A 21,853-nucleotide genomic window follows, 5' to 3' on the forward strand; every position below is an offset into this window, starting at 1 on the left:
TCTCGGCCTCCCAAAGTGCTGGGAGGCCGAGACGGGTGGATCACGAGGTCAGGAGATCGAGACCATCCTGGCTAACACAGTGAAACCCCGTCTCTACTAAAAAAATACAAAAAAAAAAAAAAACTAGCCGGGCGAGGTGGCTGGCACCTGTAGTCCCAGCTACTCGGGAGGCTGAGGCAGGAGAATGGCGTAAAAACCCGGGAGGCGGAGCTTGCAGTGAGCTGAGATCCGGCCACTGCGCTCCAGCCTGGGCCACAGAGCGAGACTCCATCTCAAAAAAAAAAAAAAGAAAAAGAAAAAACTCGGCTGGTTGCAGTAGCTCACACCTATAATCCTAGCACTTTGGGAGGCTAAGGTGGGTGATCACCTGAGGTCAGGAATGCGAGACCAGCCTGACCAACATGGTAAAACCCAGTCTCTATCTACTAAATATAAAAAAATTAGCTGAGTGTGGTGGTGGGCACCTGTAATCCCAGCTACTCAGGAGGCTGAGGCAGGAGAATCACTTGAACCCAGGAGGCGGAGGTTGCAGTGAGCTGAGATAATGCCACTGCACTCCAGCCTGGGCAACAGAGACTCCATCTCAAAACAACAACAAAAAATCCCTTGGCAACACAGTCAGATTCAGGAACCACTGTATGGACAACTCCTGACTTAGGATGGCTTAACTTAGAATTTTTCAACTTTACGATGGTACAAAAGCATAGAATTTTGTTTCATGGTTGCCTTTTTTTTTTTTTTTCTTTTTTTTTTGGAGAAGCAGGGTCTCGCTGTTTTCCAGGTTGATCTCAAACTCCTGGGCTCAAGCAATCCTCCGCCTTGGCCTCCCAACATGCTGGGAATAAAGGCATGAACCACTGCACCCAGCCTGAATTCTCAATTTTGATCTTTTTCTGGGCTAGTGATAGGCAGTGTAATACTTTTTCATGATGCTGGCAGCAGCAGCCAAGTTACAGCTCCCAATCAGCCACCCAGTCACAAGGTGAACAACAGATACAGTGTATTGCATTCAACAAATCACATGAGATGTTTACCACTTTATTACAAAATAGGCTTTGTGTTATTTTGCCCAATTGTAGGCTAATATAAGCGTTCCGAGCATGTTTAAGGTAGGCTAGGTTATGCTATGATGTAGGTTAGGTGTATTCAACACATTTTCAACATACAATATTTTCCACTTACAATGGATTTATCTGGATGTAACTGCACCTCAAGTCAAGGAGCATCTGTACTAGAGCAAACTTCACCAAGCAATAGAGTCACCTGGGGTGCTGGTGAAGACAGGTGCTTTGTTAAGCTTCATCCTCAAAGCTCTTGATTCAGTTAAGTCTGGGTTGAGGCCTGAAAATTTGCATTTCTAACAAGTTTGCAGATGGTGCTTACCCAGGGACTATACTTTGGGAACCACTGCGCTTAGTTAAGTCCCACGTGGGCCAGGACTGACTGCCTTTTCACCCTGTGTTGAGCAGTGTTTGGCACATTTGTTTGTTGAATGAACACCAAAAGGTGCTCTAACACTACAGAAGAACCACCACCACAACAATCACCATTCTGAAAGTGTAAGTTTGCAATTCTACTTTCCCCTACAGTGTGCGCCATTTGCAAAGCTAAAACCCACTCATCAAATCAGAGATAGAAACTCAGAAAGGCTGAACTGCCAAGGTAAACAACACGCACTTCTTTAGATGGAAAAGTGTCACTCCTGTTGGTTGACTGGCTAGTCTTTTTTTTCCTAGAGGCAATGAAACACAAGCATCTAGTACGTAAGAGCATCAGCAGAAGATAATCTTTTTGTCCAAGTGTGCTTTAAATCAGGAGCAGTGATTTACTGCTAACACCAAATATATTTGGAATTCACAGAGGTTTTGCATTGCCAGCCTCTAATCACTTCTCAGCAGAGTACCCCAAAATTGCTACAGTCCGTTAATACAAAATGGGAGATTGTCATCTGAGATTTGCCACATCAGGGATTCATCAAAATGCAAAATCAACACCTTCCCTTTCTCTCTCTCCTACTCCAGATGATTTCTGAATTTCTGTACATTTGTGAATTCACAGAAGCATGAACAGAATGACACGAACATTACAAATGCAAATGTCTTTGTTCCTAACAAATTACTCCAGTTTTCCCTTCTTCCATAAGTCTGGGAGTGGGAGGGAAGGGGCTTCACATTACCATTGCAAAATCACCATACGTTTAGAAGCCAGAGGCAAAGGTGAGATATAGTTTTCCGAAGTTTTTTTTCTTTTTGGTCAGGGATAGCTTTTAAACACATACAACCTCAAATATTATTTTTCCAATACTGATTTGTACTTTAATAATAAACTGACATCTGCATCTCTAAAGAAATACTTCACTGTCAAAAGAATCTAGCTTAATTTTGTTTGCTTGAAATGTTTTCATCTCAGACCAAATTTAGAATACCCACCACCTGTTTATACCAATCTCCAGCAAAGCAGCAAAAGCTCACCTCTTCGATTCACTTCCCAGCTGGAACAGTCAAGGTGATGGGAGTTGTGAGATGTTTTAAATTAGCCTCCAACTCCTTGTTCATTTCTGAGAAAATGTGCTACCCTTGAGCTCCAAATGCTACACACTTCAACTCCAGAGTACATCAGGGATCATCTTTGCAAACAGAAACCCTCAGTCATATAAGGGACAACATTCTGCAGGAAATGTTGAGGCACAGAACAGTACAAAAGAATGGTGAATAGGCTATTTTGGAAACAATACTTAAAGCTCTTGGTACCTCCTTCCACATCTGTGAATGGGGGCATTAGTGGTCATAGAGAGATAGGGCTAGGTCCTCTCTTGCTCTAAAGTTCTGTTAATATATTTGCAAAATACAATAGCTTTTATTCTCCAATTCCCACTTAAGGCTGCACCTTCTAAAATCTTTTGAGGCCTAATAGCAAATAAGCCTTGGCATTTACATGAGTTGGGTTAGGTTTTCCTTTTTTTTTTTTTTTAGGTTGAAAGCAACAGAAACCAATTCCTACATGCTGAAGAAAAAAAAAAGGCAGTGTTATTAAGAAGGCTCAAATGTGTTTTCATGAGGTTCAAAGGCAAGAATCTAAACAGGCGTCTGAAAGATAATGGAAACAGAAAACGCCAGTGTTAGGAACCCAGGCAACATTCTTTTATTCTTGCTCCAGCTGATTCTTCCCCTGTGCTCTGCTACTCGGCCCTGAATTACAAAGTAGTCAAGAGGTTAGACCACCTCTACTCAAGAAATGAGCCTGGATGGACACTAGCATCCCTTAATTGTTTATCTGAAGAGGGTAACTAAGATGTTCACCTTGGTCCAGTTATAAACACAGACACTGGGAGCTCACTATTGGGATCCTGTGAATCTCAGAATCAGGGTGAATTAGGAGGTGAAACAGTTCCCAGAAATTGGTGGGTGAAGGAGAGAGAGTAGCTCATCACAGAAGAGATGATATCACATAAATAGGAAGATATCTCAAAACAAGAACTGTTTTTCCAGTCCTGTTGAGAAGGGAGGTTGTGCCACATATTGGTAAGAGTACGATGGCACTGACACCCACGCCTTGAGCTCCAGTCCCGGTCCTGCCACCTAGGGGTGGGTTAGCTTTAATCAATCACAACCTTTTTGAAGTTTGGTTTCATCATTCCTGGGCTGTTACTGTGTTTCAAACCCTTAGCATTTTCTGTATCAAATGCACTGGATTCATAATGCATTTTACTCTTCTCTCATTCCAAATGAGAAGATACATGAGCAAGTACTTTGTGAACTGTAAAATATTAATTTGGAGATTGCTCTTAAAAAGCTACTTGAAATATAATTTGTCTACTCATTTTCTTCTCCAAGTACCTGGGTCTTTTGCCTCCATAATGAGGGCCCCCTTCAGCAGGTATGGAATATCAGACACTACAAGCCAAAACAATACCTACAATAAGACTAGGCAAGGTATTTTATATAAGCAGCACATGCATTTTGGTTTCTTTGGCCCATTGCCTCCTGAGTGTGCATTTGTTATAGTACAGTGGGCCAGAAGTAGAAATCATCAGCTGCAATTCCTCTCTGTATCTCATTAGAGGTCTAGTTTCCCCTTAATGCACATGAAGACCTTTCATTAGCAATAATGGGAGCTGCACGCATCAAAGGGAAAAATAGACCTTCTCCATTGTCATCTAGATGAGGTTGACACTTGTTTGCCTGACTGGAGAATTATGACATTCAGAGATGCATGATTAGATCATGGAAAAATTTAAATCTTTGTGACTGTTTAAATTAAAAAATGCAATTTTAAAACCTCAAAATGGAGGTCAAGAATCAACACTAAAGAATCACAGGCAGATTGAAATTAGGAATGAGTTAAGTAAATGAAAGCCAAATGACAAGATAAACAAAGGCAGAGAAAGATCACCCAGGGGATTTGACAAAATAAGAACTGTTTCCAGTACACACAAAGTAAGACACTGGCAAGAGAGACTACAGTCCAAGAAGCGACGGCAAGGACCATTTGCTGTCAGAAGCGGTAAACACTGCTGAAAGTTAAACAAATCCTTTGCTTCCATGTCCACAAAGGAAGATGGAAGATGCCAGAAAGGGCTGTGCCCTGAAGAAGGGTCAATGAAATAAAATATTACTGAGGGAAATAAAAGTGACACCTGAGTTTGTCTTGAGGTTGCCATAAATGCCAGAAGCAGTATTTTCCTACTGCAATCAACGTTAAACAAGGACACTTGGAAACTGGCCATTCTGCATTGTTAAGGGTCTGAGGAAGAAGTGGCAGAGTCCTTCACTTTCGTTCAAATGTAAAAACAGTAATCTGTGGATTAAAGGAGAATATATTTTCTTTGCAGACAACATCAGACAATGAGACCTATTTTTGGGGCTGGGTGGGTGGGGAGGGTGGGGAATGCTTAGGAAAAGAAAGCAAACATGTACCTGAATCCTATGTAAAAAGACTTCAAGCAAGTCCTAGAATAAGCATGAATTCAGCACTCCATCTCCTATCCCCTCAACTCATGATGGCTCCAGGGAATACTCAAGTTAGTAAGACTCTGAGGATGTATTCAATCTGTAGCAGACTGCTTGCCATTGATTCAATGAAAAGATTGAAAATTGGTTGCCTAACCCATACAAAAATGCAATTGGCCTCAACATCTGATCTCATGGAATCAAAAATTTTTTAGTGATAGGTGTAGTGGCTCACATCTGTAATCCCAGCTCCTTAGGAAGCCAAGACAGGAGCCAAACCAGCCAGGGCAACATGGCGAAACTCCGTCTCTACAAAAAAACACACAAAAAAATTAGCCAGGTGTGAAGATATGTGCCTAGGGTTCCAGCTATTCAGGAGGCAGAGGTGGATCAGCTGAGCCTGGGAGGTGGAGGCGGCAGTGAGCGGTGATTGTGCCCACTATACCCCAGCCTGGGTGACTGAGTGAGATTCTTTCTCAAAAAAAAAAAAAAACAAAAAGAAAAGAAAAATGTATAGAGATGCAGTCTTTACCATGCTACCCAGGCTAGCCTTTTGAAAAAAAAAATGTCAATAGCTTTTGGGAGTACAAGGAGTTTTTGGTTACACGGGTAATCTGTATAGTGAAGTCTGACATTTTAGTGCACCCTCCACCTGAGTGGTGTACTTTATACCCAATATTCAGTTTTTATCCCTCACGCGCCCCTACTCTCTTCCCTTCTGAGTCTCCAAAGTTCATTATACTCTTTGTGTGCCCACAGCTTCACTTAGAATACTGGCCTCCAGATCCATCCGAGTTGTTGTAAAAGTGATTATTTCATTCTTTTTTATGGCAGAGTGGTATTCTATGGTGTAGAAATCAAATTTTGAGTCTAATAAATTGATCACATGGCAACTACGTGAGGCCTTAACAGCCGATAAGAACAAGAATGCAGGTACTCAAAGAAATGTCTGGGAAACACCAAACTCCTACCGAATGGCCCAAACTCCCCACATTGGAGCAGGGGTATAGCACTTACAAAGCATTCCTTGCATACCTGGACTATATCCCTAAAATCACCATTGAGGCTTACGCAAAGCCAGTTCAGGTTCTGCCAGGAGCTGTGGAGCCAAGCAGGCTCAAAGTGCATTACAGGGAAGTGTCTTTTTATGTAAAATGAAGTCTCAAGGCAGTAAGTACTGGACCACAGCAGTTTGTTTCAGCAAACTGTAATTTCCCAATAGCTCTGGCTTCCCATTTCTCACTCCCTGTCTCAGGTAATTTGGAGTCAAATGAACCCCTCTTCCAATCCATCCAAAGAGGTTCTGACTCCAACTTGGGAATCACCACTTTTCAATAATAGACTCAGATCTTTATCCTCTTACCACAATGACTACTAACCACTGTTACCCCTTCTGTACACCCCAACTGCAGAAGGATCCTCTGTTGAGATGGCCCAAAGCACTCTCCAAGGCACTTATGACTTCATACTCTATCGGCTTGTATGACTTCATGTTCCCCTCTTGAGTCATATGCTCATTAATAAGCTCAGAGGCAGAATCTGTGTCCTGTCTGCTTTGGAACATCAAAAGTGCTTGACATAGTAGGTATCTGATAAATACTTGTTAAATTAAAAAAAAAAAAGAGAGAATTTTAAAAAGTACAGAACTAGCATAGAAAAAGATGCCCAGTAAGATTTTTTTTTCAAAATGACAGTGTATTACATACTTAATTTGGTTGAGAAATGTTTATTGTAAAAATGGAGTTTATAATGAAAATAAAAAATTATTTCATAACATTCTGATATTACACCTGAGTTTGATGCCAACATGGTTTAAAAGTGAAGCTGATACAAGTTTTGTAAAGGATGTTAAAAAACTATAGTATGAAGAATGTAATAACGTTTTAGAAGACACTAAAACTTAAATATTTAGATGCTGTATATGAGAAATCACACCAAGCTCTGTTAATTGGGTTAACATTGGATAACCACATCTCAATTTACAAGCTTCCAAAAATAGGTTAAAAAATTATTTTAGTTTAAGTTGATATTAAAAAGAATAATGCATTGGGAGCAGGAATCCATTCTTTCAGGTTTTAAGAATAATGTTATGACTATTAGATTATCATCAATGACTATAAAGTCAATGTCAAATATCTTCTATTTTCTTGGTGTTTTAACATTCGATTTTTTCATCAGATTAACATGCTAGCTTTTCCTGTCTTTTTGTTCTTGCGTAAGTGAATGATTTATTAGACCTGGTGCTCAATTTACGGGCTTTTCTCATTTCAACTTGAAGAAACTGCAAATATTTATAGAAGATGAATCACATGTATTTGTTCCTGAAAAATGTCAGAATACAGCACTCAAATGCCGAACAGAAGCTATTCCCTAACACTACATACTGTGGCGATTTAATTTCCACTGACATGTTTTCCTAAACAGTTTTTCCCACTATGATTAATTCCCAAATCAAAAATTACTGAAATCTTTCATTAAGTGTGTATTCACTTTACTAAGTTATAGAAATCTAAACAATCATAAAGAATTTACAAATCACATCTCTAACAACATAATTGAATTGATTCAGTTAAATGACTCTTACATCCTAAAAAATACGTAGATTATGTTCAAACTGATTTTCCTTGCTTTTATTTTGCTTGCTTGCTACTTTAAGAGTGCTTCGTTTAACTCCATAGTAAGATACCAAGTCTAGAAAATTAGAATGCAGAGGAAATGAACCAACAGAGCATACACTCCACAAGGGCAGGGTTCATGGCCAGTTTTACCTGTTAATATATCCCTTCTGTCTAACACAGTCACACTCAAAATTGTGTTGACTCCAATTTAAGGTATCACCATGGGTAGGAGGGCAAAACAGCAGAAACTCTTCAAGGCAATTTGGCAATACAGGTAAAAGAGCTGACATTTTACATATCCTTTGACTCCAAGTCTACATCAAAGATTGTCCTAAAGAAATAATTATATATGTGAGCAAGTGCTTGGATTCTAGAATGTTCTAGGTCCTGAGCTTTTTAAAGTAAAACCCAGCTAACAACCCAATATCCTGGTGCCTAGAGTGCCTCCCTCATCATAAATACATGCTGAGCGGCTGCCGCATGCCAACCAGAGTTCTACATGCTTCACCCCAACTCCCAACAAATGTCTTCAACACTTGCAGCTACCTTGTGAGGTAAGAGACCTGCTCCCTTTTCTCATCTCATCCGGTTGACAAAAAGTGTCAACAGGGAGGCTGAGTAACTCATGAAAAGGAGGAGCCAGGTTTCAATCTGGCTGCCTGATCCTAGAGCCCCAGTACTGCCTTCAAAACAATGTTGTCCAAAAAATGGATTTCTTGACTCTCCTGATCTTTCACCCATCTCCTTTTTTGATAACCCTCCTAGGGGGATCATCATCTAAAATTCTCAAAGGCACACCGCCACCAGCTGGCACGTCTCACTGATTTGGCGGTGCACAAACAGCAAAATCTGTGATAATCTTTAAAATAGAAAAATTACTAAAATACCTTTTTCCCAATGTACTACTATTCTCCTAATTCCTCATTCCTCATTCACAACACTTGGTGTTAGTAGAATTTCATGGTTTGGGAAGACAAATGTGAAGTCCTAAATAATATAAACAAGATGAAGTTTATTTGCGGTGACATGATTCTTTTCTTTAAAATTTCTGTGTCCTGTACGGGAGTGGTGGCTCATGCCTGTAATGCCAGCACTTTGGGAGACAGAAGCAGGTGAATCACTTGAGGTCAGGAGATGCAGACCAGCGTGGCCAACATGGTGAAACCCCATCTTTACTAAAAATACAAAAATTAGCCAGGCGTGGTGGCACATGCCTGTAGTCCCAGCTACTCTGGAGGCTGAAGTGGGAGAATCGCTTGAACTCGGAAGGCGGAGGTTGCAGCAAGCTGAGATCACGCCACTACACTTCAGCCTGAGAGACAAAGTGAGACTCTGTCTTTAAAAAATATATATATCTTGTGTCCCATGGCCTATGAGTATGGAGACTGGTTGACCATCACCTGCAGAAATGAAAAGGTAGAATGACCGGAATTACGCCAGGTGATTCCAGGTCCGGAGACAAGGAATTCCTGGGCAAGTACATGAACGTGGACATCTCTCGGGGTGCTCATTTGGGAGCAGTGAAGTATAAAAATTCAAAAAAAAAATTCACAGTAGGTGCCAGGGCCTCCGAGTCAGGAGCTGGGATAAGTAGTTGGGAGAAGTGGGTTGAAAGGTGGCACCTGAGAGGCAGCAAAAGTGGTGAAACTTCTGGTCAAGGCTTATTTTAGCTTTCAGAAATAAACAAGTATAAGCAAACAAAAGTAAGCTAGAGAAAAAGAGAAAATACATCTAAAATCAAATGAGCAAGCAGTCAAGATTTTGTTTTATTTTATTATGGCTAGAAAGACACTGTCAGAGCCAAAATCGGCATTGACACTAAAGAAATCCTCTGTGCTTTTCAATATGCAAATATATTTCTTCCAAGAGTTGCCCTGGTGTGATTTCAAGAGTTCATGTCAACTTCTTTTCTGGAAATTTCCTTTTCTTAGTTGTTGTATTCTTGAAGAGCCTGGGCCATGAAGAGCTTGCCTAAGTTTTGGGCAGTGAACTCCTTGATGTTCTGGCAGTAAGTGTTTATCTGGCCTGTGCATTTGAGAAAGAGACAGAGCCATAACGTTCCACAAATTGTAAAATGATCCAGAAAGCTAGTCAAACAGAAAAAATCAGCATAAAACAGAATCACCTGTATATTGTTTTGAATCCAGAGTTTATTTTTCCATAAGGAATAAGAAATACAAGTTCTTTTGTTCTTTTGAAAATAAGCTACTGTCCACTCTTAATTACACGGAGAATAAAGAAAAACTACTCCTCAAAAGCTTATCAGCCCTAAGGACATAATAGCTGTCAGTCAAAAGGACTAAGTAGATCAAAGCAATGCTGTACAACTGAGAAACCAGCATTGACTAGCCTTCACAGATAGAAAGGAGATACTAACAATACGTCACAGAGCTGCAAACCAGCCAGACCCACTGGACCCAGATGTGAACAAGTATGGTAGGTTTTCAGTTTGTGCTTTGAGAATGTTAAGGAGTTTTCCTATGAGTCAAGACAGAGCAAGAGTAGAGAGTTCACTTGAAGAAAGGGCTCCATCATTGCTTTTTATGTCTTTAATGATCTACTCCATCCAACAGTTACATCAGTTACAGGCTTCTTCAAAATACAAGGATTTCAATTCTGTTTGAATTGGACCTTTGGGAAGGAATTGTGTCTCATTTCCAAATTTAATTTGTATGTACACTAGAAAATGTTAAGGAATTTGGAATTTCTTCCCACATTACAAACGTATCAACAGAATTGAGAAATTGCCAATGAGCTTTTGAGTAGGATTTTCACTTTGATAAAATCTTCTCACAGGTAAGTATCTGATTGAATCAAATGGCATTTAGCATTTCTATAAGATTATAGCCAAATAAGGGCATGAATGCCATATATTCAAAATCAAGTCCTAGCACAGGACACAGGACCTCTACTGCTTAAAGGTGGTATTAAACAGTAAGCATAACCAGAAAAAGTTCATCCAGAAATATATTCATGCTGCCACAATTTAAGTCCAAATAAGGGAAATAATTTCCTAAATTCAAGTCAAGTACCAACTGTACATGGCAGGGCTGGAAGAGGAACAGTAAGAGGCCTGAGCTAAGTGATCTTCTGCATTAAGACTGTAAACAACTTTTCTGGCTTTCCATGAAAAAGGACTCATTTTACAAAGTTTATAATGCCATCTCAAAAATGTTTAGAAACATAGAGTGAAGCACTGAAAGGACCTGGACAAAATAACAAACTCTTACAAGTTCTTAGATTTCAGAAATTACAGGTGCTAGATTCAAATTCATCCTGCAACTATTTCAAATATACTAGCTTTTATGGCATGCTTTTCTGTCTGTAAATTTCTCACTGTCTTCTGCTTCCTAAGAAACGAACAAAACCAGCCAGGTTTTGCACTGGGCAACAATACCTGCAATGAGCAGCGAGTCCATCCTAGCAGGGGGCTGTGGCGGTTTGAAGAGTTTGGACAGGTCCTCCTCAGGGAGCGGGGGTTCTCCTCGGCTCTGGCGCTGCATATTCTCCTGCTGGCGACGCTGCTGATACTGAAATTCAAAGGGAAAATGATTTGGTTATATTTCTCTGAGGAGAAAAAAAAAGATGTCCTTCTGCTACATAACCAACAGAACCCTACTGCTCTGAATTACAACCTCAGTTTTTAACAGTGGTAACATTTGGTAACTTACGTGTAAGAAGTTAAATACGCCAATTGTAGAAGAAAATTCCTTTGCTGAAAACTCTAGTGTCTATAGAGTTTTCACTCTGAGCTCTAAGAGTCTATAACTAATGATTCAGAAAACAAAACTAGTAACAGGGGGCTTAAAGGGAAAGCTCATGATTCGTAAGGTAAAGGGAGTTTCTTTACCATTTATGACAATGGGGTAATAAATGATTCATCCTAATTTTAATGACTAAGTAATGAACTACCACACTGGAAATTCTTTCACCTTTCCTCCTATTGACCTAAAATAACAATACAGACTGCTGTGTTCACTACTGTTACAACTTTTTTTTTTCTTTCTTTCTTTTTTTTTTTTTTTTTTGACAGAGTCTCACTCTGTCGCCCAGGCTGAAGGGTAGTGGCACAATCTTGGCTCACTGCAACCTCCGCCTCCCCGGTTCAAGCAATTTTCCTGCCTCAGTCACCCTAGTAGTTGGGATTACAGGCGCCCACCACCACACCCGGCTAATTTTTGTATTTTTGGTAGAGACGGGGTTTCACTATGTTGGCTAGGCTGGTCTTGAATTCCTGACTTCATGATCCACCCGCCTCAACCTCCCAAAGTGCTGGGATTACAGGCAAGAGCCACCACTCCTGGCCTATTGTTACCACTCTTAACAGATAATCGTCTGTACCTTAGCTCCATAGCTAAGGATGGATACTATTAATAGCTCAGATAATGCTTCAAATACTTTCAAACTCTGGATTCCTATGATTCGCTGATGAGAAAGTAGGGATATATATAAACTTTTACTATAAACTTATAGATCAACTACAATAAGAGCTAATAGCTATGACTGCTCGCAACAGTGAAGCACATAATATCCCATACACAACCTTAAAATGTCAGGTAATGAGAAACCAAGGTGGGCTGGTAAAGATTTAGTCTTTGGATTCCTAAGAAAATCAAGGGAAACAACAATTATTTCTAGTGAAGGAAAGTAACTTGCTTTGTAAAGATTCCTGTATTCATTATGGGGTACTCATAGGAAACAAATATTCTATTTGATACCCTGGGTGAGTCCTTCACCTACAGGAAAAACCAGCAGGAAAATGAAATCCAGCTGAGACGATTGTTTTCCTCCTCAGTTTATCAGACATTTGTAACCACTCCCATCTTTTCAGTTAAAAAAAAATTATATATTGATTTACATATGTTTTCTCAATTCTAAGCTAGCAGAAACAAAGTACTTTAAATTTCACTATATATTATATATGAACTCTGATATTAAGAAAAAATTTAAATACAACATTCTCAGAATCACTTACTTGTGCTTAGAATTCTATATTTAACAACGCTCTGTTTAAAGTACATTGTAATGAACAGAGTAGTCATATATACATACTACTTTCACAGATAAACATTCGGGAATCAACTTATCTATGAATCAAATGCTAAGAACACTTTAGAGCAGTATAGTCCAAATACAATATTCCGGGAACTGTGAAAACCATGTGGCCTGCAGGCAACATGAATAAAGGTTAAATGGCCACAGCCATAGCTGTGTGCATATGAGAATATTCGGATAATTCCAGGGTTTTTGTCTGTATTATACTATCTACTTCACAGCAGTTGGTCTATTATTTCCTATCAAAATTGCTTGCTCTTAATCACAATTGCTCAGTTTTTTAAATGAACTGAAGATTGCTAACTATGCCGCAATGAGCCACTGCCATACCAATTATAGTTAGTAAAGAAATGAGCTGTGACATTCTGGAATCTCTTTGCTTCTGATTTTCTCAATAAATGTACCTCTTATTTGCACAACCTTGGCATTACAATCTGAGCTTAATATAATAGCTCTCTTTAACACAGGTATTTTTAAGTATAACATGTAAATAATATGTTACGAATATGCCATATAAATAATAATCTTTTAAAAATATGACATAGAGTAACTAGCTAATAGTCAGTGCTTTACCAAAGATAATTTAGGCCATTTTGAACATGACTCTTGAAATACATGAAACTTAGAAATACATGTCTGTTGAATTTTTCCACAATACCAACCTGATGTTTCTGCTGCTGTTGTTTACTAGTATTCCTCATGTATGTGTTGTATTTAACTATATCTTGGCTCATTTCATCCACTCTGTCCATCAGCAACTGTAGATTTTTCCCCAAATGATTGCTGAAATGTAAAGTAAACATACTGACAGGTCTTACTTTAAGTTATGGCTTTGCTACTGCTCTAAACACTTTTAAGATATGAACTTGAACTGGCTTTTGCTAAAAGAATGAGAGCACACATATGCATAAGAGCAAGGGCAGAGGAAAAAATCTGAGTCAACTTGTTACTAAACTTTCCATACCGAACTTCCAACTATAATCTCAGGGATACCTGAAATAGCTGAGTTCCTTATTGAGAGAGCATAGGTATGTGAGGGTAGGAACTGTGAAACATACCTAGTGAGCCATCTATAATACATATTTCTTATACCAAGTTCAGTATTCCCAAACTCTTTTCATTAACTTACCCCTGCCCAAATGCATTCCATAACATTTAAATCAGTAGTCACAGGAAAGAACCATACAGATTATGACATCTGGCACATGATTTCTTTATCTAGAAGGTTTTAAATGAGCAATGGTAACCTTTATTCTACAAAACCTGATGAACAGGCTCCTTTCCTCTTACCTTTCCCAGAATCTGTAGTACAGTCTTTCATATTTCTTATTCTCTCCAGAAATTTCTATTGCAGCTCAGTTACCAACATCGCTTTATAAAGTGATGTAATGATTGACACAATGACCAGCATATTCACTGATTTCTGCCTGCAACTTACCTCCTACCATGGTAACGCCTGGACAGCTACTATATTTTTAAAATAGCAAGTTTCTAAAGAGTAGTGCCCATTCATTAACTGCCAAGAGATATTTACTAAACTCCTATTATGTGACAGCCTTAGTACTAGAAAACAGGGAGACAACAGTGAATAAGACATACATGTTCTGTATCTTCATTGATCTTATAACTGATTAGGGATGGAGGAGAAAGAGAAGGGGGAGGTGAAGAGACACTTACTTTAGATAGCACAATCAGAATATCTCTGAGGAGATGACAGACTGAAAGTGAAAGATGAGCCAGCTATGCCAAAAATATTCTAAGCAAAAGTAAGTATAAGTCCTGAATGCCTGAGATGAGCAAGAATTAGGCAGATTTGATAAAAAGAAGAGGCCTGGCATGGCTAGAGCACAGTGATTGGCTCAGGAAGACCAGACAAGCACATGTGGGAAGCTCATTAGCACCATACAGCTCCCCAGCAATGTAGTTTGTTGTGAATGAGATCTCACAACTGCAATGTTAATGATACCCTGGGGTTGCACATGTTTATGACACATTTTGCTTAAATTTTAAAATGATCATTCTGCTGCTATGCAAATAGACTGGAGAGGAGAAACCAGGAGGTTAGTTAAAAGTCTACTGTAGGGTGTTGGCGAGGATGTGGAAAAATGAAAACTCTCATACATTGGGATGGGAAGGTAAAGTGATACAACTACTGTGGAAAACAGTTTGGTGGTGCCTCAAAAAGCTAAACCAAATTACCAAATAACCCAGCAATTCCACTCTTATGAATATACCCTAAGAATATGTATATACCCTAGGGAATTAAAAATATATACTCACACAAAAACTTGTACATGTATGTTAATAGCTACATTATTCTTAATAGTCAAAACTAGAAACAATCTAAAATTCCATCAAATGATGAATATTATACATCCATACAGTAGAATGTTATTTGGCCTTAAAAATGGATAAAGTACTGATACACCCCACAACATGGATGAACCCTGAAAACATCTGCTATGGGAAAGAAGGTAGACACAATTTTTTTTTTTTTTTTTTTGAGACAGTTTCACTCATCATCCAGGCTGGAGTGCAGCGGGGCGACCTTCACCTCCCGGGCTCAAGCAATTCTTGTGCCTCAGCCTCTCGAGTAGCTGGGACTACAGGTACGTGCCACCACACCTGGCTAGATTTTTTCTATTTTCAATAGAGATGGGGTTTCACCAGGAACTCCTGACCTCAAGAGATCCTCCCACCTCGGCTTCCCGAAGTGCTGGGATTACAGGCATGAGCCACTGCTCCTGGCCAGGACTCTGTTTTATAAAATATACAGAAGAGGCAAATCTGTAGAGACAGAAAGTGACCAGAGGCTGCCAGGGGTTAGGGGAATGGGAATGACAGCTTAATGGGTTTGGGTTCCTGTTCAGGGTGATGAGAATGTTCTAGAGCTAGTAATGGTTGAATAACATTGTGAATATACTAAAAACGACTACAGTGTACATTTGAAAAGGGTTTAAATGGTCAATTTTTTCTCTATTTTAAAAACTGCACCTGTGGCAAATAATCTATCGTGATATTAGAGAGAAACTGTGGTGACTTGAACTAGGATGGTGGCAGTGAGCATAGAGAAAAGTGAGCGGAACTGAGAGAGATTCTGGAGGCAGAGCAGGCAATCTTTATTTGACAGGGGACGTAAGAGAGGAATGGAAGGTGACTCTCAGTCTTCTGGCAACTGTTTATTACATTTCCCGATAAGGATAAAGGGCTGAGATTACAGGCATGAGCCACCGCGCCTGGCTGTAAATTTACCTTTTAATTCCAGCCTGGCAAAGATAACCTTGGTCCAGTAAATGGTCTGATGACTTCACCTGTTGAGGAATCAAGTGCTTCTTTCTTATTTATTTTATTGTGTTTGTAATTTTTTAAATCACTTTTAACTTCAAAACAATTCTTCTCTGGATACAGTGTATTTGCTTCTGTTTTACCCTAATTTCTAAATAGTTGATTTAAATTCACTCAGACTTAAGTATTTGAATTGGGCAAGGCTGGGGAAAAGAGAGGCAGACAGCAGTCAAAGTGCAATGACTTAAAAACATACTATAAGTCTGGAATCTATCCTCAGGACAGTGGGAAACCAGCTAAAGATTTTAAGCAAAGGAGTAACATGAGCATCTAATTTGCATTTAGCAAGATCATTACAATTTTGAAGGAGGAAAAGGTCAAAAACAGGAAGTCAGGAAACTGTGAAAGTAATGAGGAAGAGAAATAAGGTCCTAGACTAAGGCGTTAAAAGTCACAGGAGTAAGACAAAATCGTCCCATGAACACATGTGTGAGAAGACAGACCCTGAGGGACACGGACAGAGATGAGCGGAGGGTTCACTGTGGAAAATAAGGGGAAACCCAGAAGAGCTATAGTTTCACAGGGTCCTAGGAAAGGATCTCAGGAAAAAGGCCTTATCAACATATTACGTGCTGAAGAGTCTCAACTACTCAGTGACATAGTGACATCAAAGTCTTTTGTGACTTTGGAGGGAGGTCTTACTACATACAATGGGTGGAACACCACAAACTGTTGTCAATCACTGGGAAATCAGTGGGAAACAGTGACATCAAAATTCTACTGAGAAGTTTGATTATGAAACAAATAGAAAAATTCAGCAGAAGACAAAAGGAGATGACTAATGGCATGAGATCCAAAGGTATTCTTTTCATAAGTTTTCTTTTGAGATGGGGGACATAAACAAGTTGAAATGTCTTTGTTTTTAGGAGATGCATGCTGAAGTATTTAGGGGTTAAAAGTCATGTCTACAATTTACTTTCAGATGGTTCAGAAAGAAAAAGTGGTGTTTATTTATGTAGATAGAGTGCAAATGTGGCATCATATACAATTGGTGAATCTAAATGAAAGGTTTATGGATGGATGTTCACAGTGTTTTTCTTTCAAACTGTCTAAAGAGTTGAAAATTTAAAAATAAATTTTTAATTTTTAATTGGAAAAACAAGCCTATAAAGATTACAAAAAAGAAAAAAAAAAACTAGTATAGAAAGAAACTGAAAATCTATGAAGAAGGAAGGAGTAGATCAATCTAATGAGGTCCTGAGAAGGCAAGAAGACAGGGGGCACTGGCTTCAGGTTTCTGATCCTTTCATTTTTACCAATGAGCAACATGAAGCCCAAAGGGCTATGTTAAGTATAAGAAATGTCATTAGCTACGTGATTAGTTGTTAAGTCATTTATGCCATTAATTGCAAAAGGAAATCAGAGAAAGAAAAGATCGTCACCAATGCTGTGGCTGGGAGGTTAAGGGGAAAGCAGTGACAGTAGGGAAAAAAATAACAAAACAGGAGAAGTACTGCCATACGCAGAGAAAAATCTATTATTTATACCCAGACCTTAACTCTTGGAGGTTGTTTACAGTAATGAGAAAGGCACTACTAAAACAGACCCACTGTTTCTACCAGAAAAGTCTTTAATATAAAGTACCAATATTATCTGCTCCAAGTATATGAAGTTACTGTGAAAGAACACTGCCACAAGCACAAATATGTGGACTTTTATATTATGATAATGCTCTTCAGAAAAAACAAATCAGAAACACACACACACACACACACACACACACAGAAATCTGTGTACTACAGGCCTTAAAGGGGCATCAGAAATTAACACTGACAGAAAATCAGACCACTACGAAGACCAATTTTGTGGGAATCTTTTCAGTACCAGTTTAACTAGGATGCTGAAACAGGGACTTATTGTTAGGAGTTTCAGTAACATTGCCTTTTCTTTTATTGCCAAGCAAATAAAGAACTGAAAACAGATAACTTAAACAGACGTGAACCAGCACATGAAGTGTTAAGTCTGCTCTGGCTACAGTATCAATTTATGCTTACAATCCTTAACGTATGATGCCCTTAGTTTACTTTTTTTAAAGAGGAAATAAAAACAGAATTGTTTTATATGTGTGAAAAGCTGAATGCCTGTGTTACACATTTTTAAAAACTAATAAAGGCTGTTATGGAATAACTATTGCTAGAACTTCCATCTAATAAAATTAAAATCAAAAATTAGAATTTTTCAACAAAAGCAAATGCAGTATGTTTTAGTTGTCACACAGAACAAATTTATCAGTCACATCAAAGAAACTGGTGCCTATGTATAGGCTCTGAAAGGAAAGACCAAGTTTAAGCACCTGCATAAGAATGATTTCTGATGAGGTGTCTTATAAAAACTTTTATGTCAACTGGCCTGAGCCATCATCACACAACTACTGTTAGAAATTAAAAATTGAGATGTACAAAATGTATCTTTCTGTCTTTTAAAATACTATAATCAATTTGGTTCAATGTAAGAGTCTAGTAGCAAAAACGCACTGCTTCAAGGTTGCTTTATTTTTCTTCCTCCTAACAGAACGCCAGTTTACACTTTCAATAATTTCATGTGGAAAGCAAAGAAATGGGGCCTCTTTTCCTCGTTTACATAAAAATACAGAAGACAAAAACTATAATAAAATATTTGTGTAGGTCTCAGTTGCTAGGGCAAACTCAGAATATTTTCTTGGTTATTATAAATGCTGCTTCGGACAAACGGACATTACACACCAGCTCATTGATAATGTTAAAGCACCATCAGGGATGTATTTCTTTTGTATGCTCAATAAAGGAAGCCTGGGAAAAGGTGAAGACATGAATTATATAAGCAAAAGCTTTCATGCAGTAAATTTAAAATTATTATATAACTATATACTTAATACATCAAATTGTAACCTTGTATGCTGAAAAAGGTTCTTAGCTAACGCTTTAAATACAGGTGTGCCGAGTGTGTTTGTAAAAACAATAAAGAAAAATATGACCTTCTAAAATAGACAAATTAAAGGACTATTATGAATATATGTTTGCAGTCAAACAGTACACTCTTTGGTGCCAAATTAGCCTTGCAACCTGGCTGTGTTACTTAGCACTCCATTTACATTCATCGTCCATCTCCCTGCCCTGTTAAGACTTTCTTGTGGCCTTTTGATCAATTAATGCGATGGAAGGTGGCACTTCAACCACAGTCCTATCCATGCCAGAGCATGAAGAAGAACATTGATGTCTCTGGCCCTTCTGGGTTCATCCCACTTGCCTTGTATCGAGGAAGTACAGAGCCTGTACACTTTTTTTTTTTATTTTACAAGTATCTAAGATAACTAGAAATCTGATAAATAATTTAGTCTGCTCCAAACTGGTTGCTTAAGAAAACACACCTTGTTTCTTTCAGCCAACAAGCATATACTGATTTGTTACCTAGTCTGGCCATTTAATTTCATTCCACAGGTCTGCTGCTAGCCTCCTTCCACCACAGACAAAATAATCACTGACACAACGCTCAAAGGGCATTTAAGAGGAGCTACACATGTGACTCTATTCACATTTCTGTTAAGAGTAATAGATGAAGGGGGAAATAAACATTAATTTCACAAAGGGAACAATACTTCCTTTTGGAAACCTCAGTCTGCATTTTACAAATATAATAAACATTATCTCAGCAACTAGATGGCCAAGGGAGTTACGCTGGAGGAAATCGTATCACCAACTAAAATAGCTGAAGCCAGTATAAGGTTCAGAAAATTCAAATTTTAGTTGAAAACTCAAACAACTGGAACTTTACAACTGCAAGAGTCTGCATCTGAACAAGGGCAAGAACAGCCAGTAAAAGAAAAACGCATTTCTGTTCTTTTCCTGAGCATTATTAAATCTCCAGACATAATGCCCTAAGCCTCTTAGGATCGTGTACAAGAAATAAAGCTGAGCCATATAAAAAAGCCCTCCCTCACGGGCACTGACCTTATCAAAGCACAAATGATACAGCAAAGAAGGCAGCAGAGGGTTCTTCTAATATGAGCAATTAGTATTCAAACAATGTGTTGTTTCATGTGATCAGTTTGGCGTTTTTCCCTGAGATCCTAACAGGGCTAGACTATTACTCCATGTTATACAGGTTTTAAGAACCTATAAATGTTCTTAAGTAATTGTTTTCTTGTTTCACAGGTCAAGTTTATGTGAAAGAATCTTTTGCAGAAAGTTCTAAAAAAAATGGGACTTTTGATTAGGCAGGGCCACTTACCTGCTGGCAAGGCTGAGCAACTCATGTTTATCTGCAACAGCTGACTTCTTTTCAAGTTCCCACATTAGGACATTGATCAGATGTGAATTTTTAATTACAATCGGCACTTCTTCAAACATGTACTCAAAGGTGATATTTGCTTTTTTCAAACTGTGAAGCATGTTAAAAATACTTTAGTCTGATGGTCAAAAGTAGGTGCTAAATTGACTATTTCATAAAATTTACCTAATTATAGGTCCTATCCAAGATCTTTGTTTCATTAACACTCTTTTAAAAAAAAAGTAGAGAAACTAGAGTTTTACAGAGTCAAGCATAAGTTAGGTCATTTGAGTAACTTTGAAAATGATCTGAATTTGAGCTAAAGCCCAGAAAGTAAGATTCTTGGCAGAAGAAACTACTCATTCTTTGTACTCAGGTATCTTTAAAATTTCACTGATACTAAAATGTAAATGTCACAGTAAGTTATGCTACACAACCTACATCTACAACTTAATTTAAAATAGCTAGAAATGAGAAATACTCTATTTCTTGAAAAGCTCATTTTAAAAGCCTCTTGAATTAAGAGTTTAACAAGTGGCAGAACACTCAAGGAGACTCCAGATACAATAGTTAGAACACGCCAAGAACACAGTTTCTCATAGTTTAGTTATAACTACCACATCCAGGAATTGTCCATGAGGTAGCTTTTCTTTTAAAATTCTCTGCACCTTAACTTTTTAGGAGCCAAATGGGAAACTAGAGATGAACTGTCCTGCATGAAGTCAAAGCCATTAATTTTGATTCAATAGGAACTAAAAATTTCTATAATTAACAGAAAATGGAAGAATTCTAAGTATTTAATTGATTTAAAGTAAATATTACAATGCCATTAAATAGGATCCTAAAACAGCTCCATCCGTTACTTCTCTGCATACCTGTCACCCATAAAATTGCCAATAAGCCACATTCTTTAACAAATTCTTAAAATGTTTATGCCTCTCCCACCCCCTCATTAAACAAGGGTTCGGAAAGTAAGACACACAGCTCAAACAACCAGTCTGACACAGAGCTTACCATCTGACAGCCACTGATCACTCTTTCCACCTCCCTTTATTCAATCATTTATTTCTTCGAATCCAGTAGCTAATTAATTCCCATTCTAACTGAATTCACCCTTGGTAAAAACAACAGATGAGACATTCCCTAAAGAATAATTTAAACATGGAAAGGGAGAGAGCAAGCAGCACTCGGCATGCAGAAAACTTCTACAGTCCACATGGCAAAAGCATTACTACACCACAACCGAGGATTCAAGAGACGTGGCAAAGAAAAATCTTAACAGAAAAATACCCAACCCTTTACCAGATGCCCCCAAACACTTACGCTTCAGGGGAGAAATCCTTTTCTTTACAAACTTCCATCAGTTTAGGAGTCAGTCTGTAAGCCTTTAGTGAGAGAGACCCTTGGGCAGTTTTTATGGGATCTCAAACAAGGAAAGAGAAACAAATTACTAAGAATTTTGTCACTACCATGCTTGAATAGCACTGGTTCTAGGCACATTCTGTTGCATATCACACAATCTTTGCAAAATAAAGATCAAAATAAACAACCAGAAAACAACTTGAAGCAGACTCAAACCACTACATAGCAAATACCACTCGAAAATGCAGGAATACCTCTATCCTACTTATGATAGAGTAA

At 38.5% G+C, this 21,853-nt stretch overlaps 1 protein-coding gene across 1 annotated transcript in view; it reads right to left on the bottom strand.

The window, feature by feature from the left end:
* Positions 1-9,310: 9,310 nt before the first annotated feature.
* Positions 9,311-21,853, bottom strand: part of EIF3H (eukaryotic translation initiation factor 3 subunit H) — a 120,683-nt gene continuing 108,140 nt past the window's right edge. The window contains exons 6-10 of the mRNA XM_023224858.1: positions 21,536-21,635; positions 20,174-20,323; positions 13,285-13,405; positions 10,965-11,097; positions 9,311-9,592 (exon numbers count right to left, since the gene is read on the bottom strand). Of these exons, the coding sequence (XP_023080626.1) occupies positions 9,495-9,592; positions 10,965-11,097; positions 13,285-13,405; positions 20,174-20,323; positions 21,536-21,635 (602 nt within the window). The 3' untranslated portion in view covers positions 9,311-9,494. The remainder of the gene's footprint in view (positions 9,593-10,964; positions 11,098-13,284; positions 13,406-20,173; positions 20,324-21,535; positions 21,636-21,853) is intronic.

This window comes from Piliocolobus tephrosceles, chromosome 7 (genome assembly GCF_002776525.5).
Source record: "Piliocolobus tephrosceles isolate RC106 chromosome 7, ASM277652v3, whole genome shotgun sequence".
Classification (NCBI taxonomy): domain Eukaryota; kingdom Metazoa; phylum Chordata; class Mammalia; order Primates; family Cercopithecidae; genus Piliocolobus; species Piliocolobus tephrosceles.